This window comes from Vitis riparia, chromosome 6, assembly GCF_004353265.1.
Source record: "Vitis riparia cultivar Riparia Gloire de Montpellier isolate 1030 chromosome 6, EGFV_Vit.rip_1.0, whole genome shotgun sequence".
Taxonomy (NCBI): domain Eukaryota; kingdom Viridiplantae; phylum Streptophyta; class Magnoliopsida; order Vitales; family Vitaceae; genus Vitis; species Vitis riparia.
Genome location: NC_048436.1, coordinates 17,393,207 through 17,395,212, shown reverse-complemented (window position 1 = coordinate 17,395,212; position 2,006 = coordinate 17,393,207). Strand labels below are relative to the sequence as shown.

Genomic DNA, 2,006 nt, shown 5'->3' with positions numbered 1-2,006 from the left:
CTCTCTTCAATTTTTTATGAAAATGTCTCACCAAAAATCAAAGAATTAATATCCAAAAAATAATTTTAAGATTTTATACCATCTCATCGAAAATTACTACAAGCTTATCATGTAATAAGCTTAATAACATTTATTTCTAATTTTCATAAGCATAAAGATAATTTTTTGAGTTTTTTTAATAATACAAGTGTTTATCTATTTTTAAAAATAAATTTTTTATTTATTGTAATATTTTATTTTCATAATAAATGTTTTTTAAGTAATTTATTGATATTAAAAGTGTTTTTATATTTATACGGTATATTATCAAAAATGCTATTAAAAATACATTTGATAATGATTTTAAAAAATATTTTTAATATTTCTAATGTTTGAATAATGAAAAATTTTAAGTATTAAAAATATTTTCTAAAATCACTTTAAATAAAAACACTTAGCAAAGCCCTCCCACTAAAAACAAGCGCAGCAAAGGCACCCTTTAAATTGATCTGAAGTAAACAAAGAAAGGGTCTCTTTCTTTGTTTCTGTGTGATTTCTATTTTTTTCTTTAGATAAATTCACCGAAACTTGACGAAGACAAGTCACATTGAGAGGTAAAGAAGAGTTTGTCAGTGTTGCATTGGGGAAAGCTCTATGCACTTTGAGCGTATCGATATCTCCACGTGTACGGTTCATATCCTCCACTCTTCGTTATAAATGGGAGTGAAGTCCTTCCCTTAGAAATCGTCCTGCAGCGTTTGTTCTCAGTGAAATACATTTCCTAGGAAAAGTCTTTCCCATCACTCCCTTTTACTCAGAAAACATGTCTTGCTGCGGTGGAAACTGTGGTTGCGGCAGCGGCTGCAAATGCGGCAGCGGCTGCAACGGGTAAATAGATATAAACTTGCTTTAACTCACCCTCTTCTCCTGTTTTTGTCAATTCCTCCGGCACTGAATTTCCTTGAAAATGTTTTCTTTTCCTAGTGAAAGGAAGTGTTTTTTCTTGTTAGTTTTCTGGCCCCACTATTCTCAGCAGCCAAACGGGGTCTCATCACGACCTGGAGTTCAACTGACGTGTAAAAACTAAAAGACATCTTTTTTTGTCACCGAATCCCTTTCTTCAGCGATTTGACTCCCGTTTTGACTAGAACATTCATCTGGGTGCTTCTCAATTTGGATCACTTGCTTATTTCTTTCCCCTTTTCCTTGTATATTTGCAGCTGCGGCATGTACGCTGACTTGGGCTCCTCAGAGAAAGCCACCACAGCTGCAACCATCATCACCGGGGTTGCACCAGCGAAGATGTACCTACAAATACAAAATTTAAACTTTATTTATTCTTCATATTTTCCTGGAAATTAATGAATTAATTATTCTTTTACTAAAATTTTGGCAGGTTCTCCGAGGGATCGGAGATGAGCTTCGAAGGAGGGGCAGGCTGCAAGTGCGGAAATGGCTGCAAATGCGGAAATGGCTGCAGCTGCAATCCATGCAGCTGCTGAGGAGAAGATGGGAACAGTGCCTCAAATAGCTATCTATATAAATAAGAGAGAGAAGAAAAAAAAATGGAAGCGTATTCCGGGTTGAGTCACTGTTAGTTGTTGTTGTGGGTGTGAGGTCTGTGAAAATAAGGCAGCCATGGCACCTGCAAGTCCCTTCTCTTGGGGTCTGCGGAGCTTTCGTGGCTAGCTTCTTGGTTGCTTTGTTATATTATAATGTGCTTGAAAATTATCTACGTTTACTCCCTCTAATCTCAATTCTAAGCTCGAGCTTCTCCACTATTTGCAAATTACAGTACAAGTATTAAAAAAAAGATTAGGATTAAGATGTATTAAATATGGATTAAGGCAAATGAAAGGAAAGTAAATAAACATTTAAACACTCTTTAAGCTAAACGAATGGAGACTACAACCTCGTAAATGAATAGTATGAACTTTAAATTAGTGATTTTTTTTTAAAAAAAAAAACCATTTAGACACAATTTATGCAAAATTTATTGAACTTATTTATATTATCTAGAAAAGTAT

General features: G+C 34.3%; 1 protein-coding gene across 1 annotated transcript; it reads left to right on the top strand.

The window, feature by feature from the left end:
• The first annotated feature begins 720 nt into the window (after positions 1–720).
• Positions 721–1,736, top strand: LOC117915693 (metallothionein-like protein type 2). Its single transcript, XM_034831325.1, has 3 exons — positions 721–867; positions 1,200–1,283; positions 1,376–1,736. The coding sequence occupies exons 1-3, from the start codon at positions 803–805 to the stop codon at positions 1,479–1,481; spliced, it is 255 nt and encodes an 84-aa protein (XP_034687216.1). The 5' UTR covers positions 721–802; the 3' UTR covers positions 1,482–1,736.
• Positions 1,737–2,006: the final 270 nt, after the last annotated feature.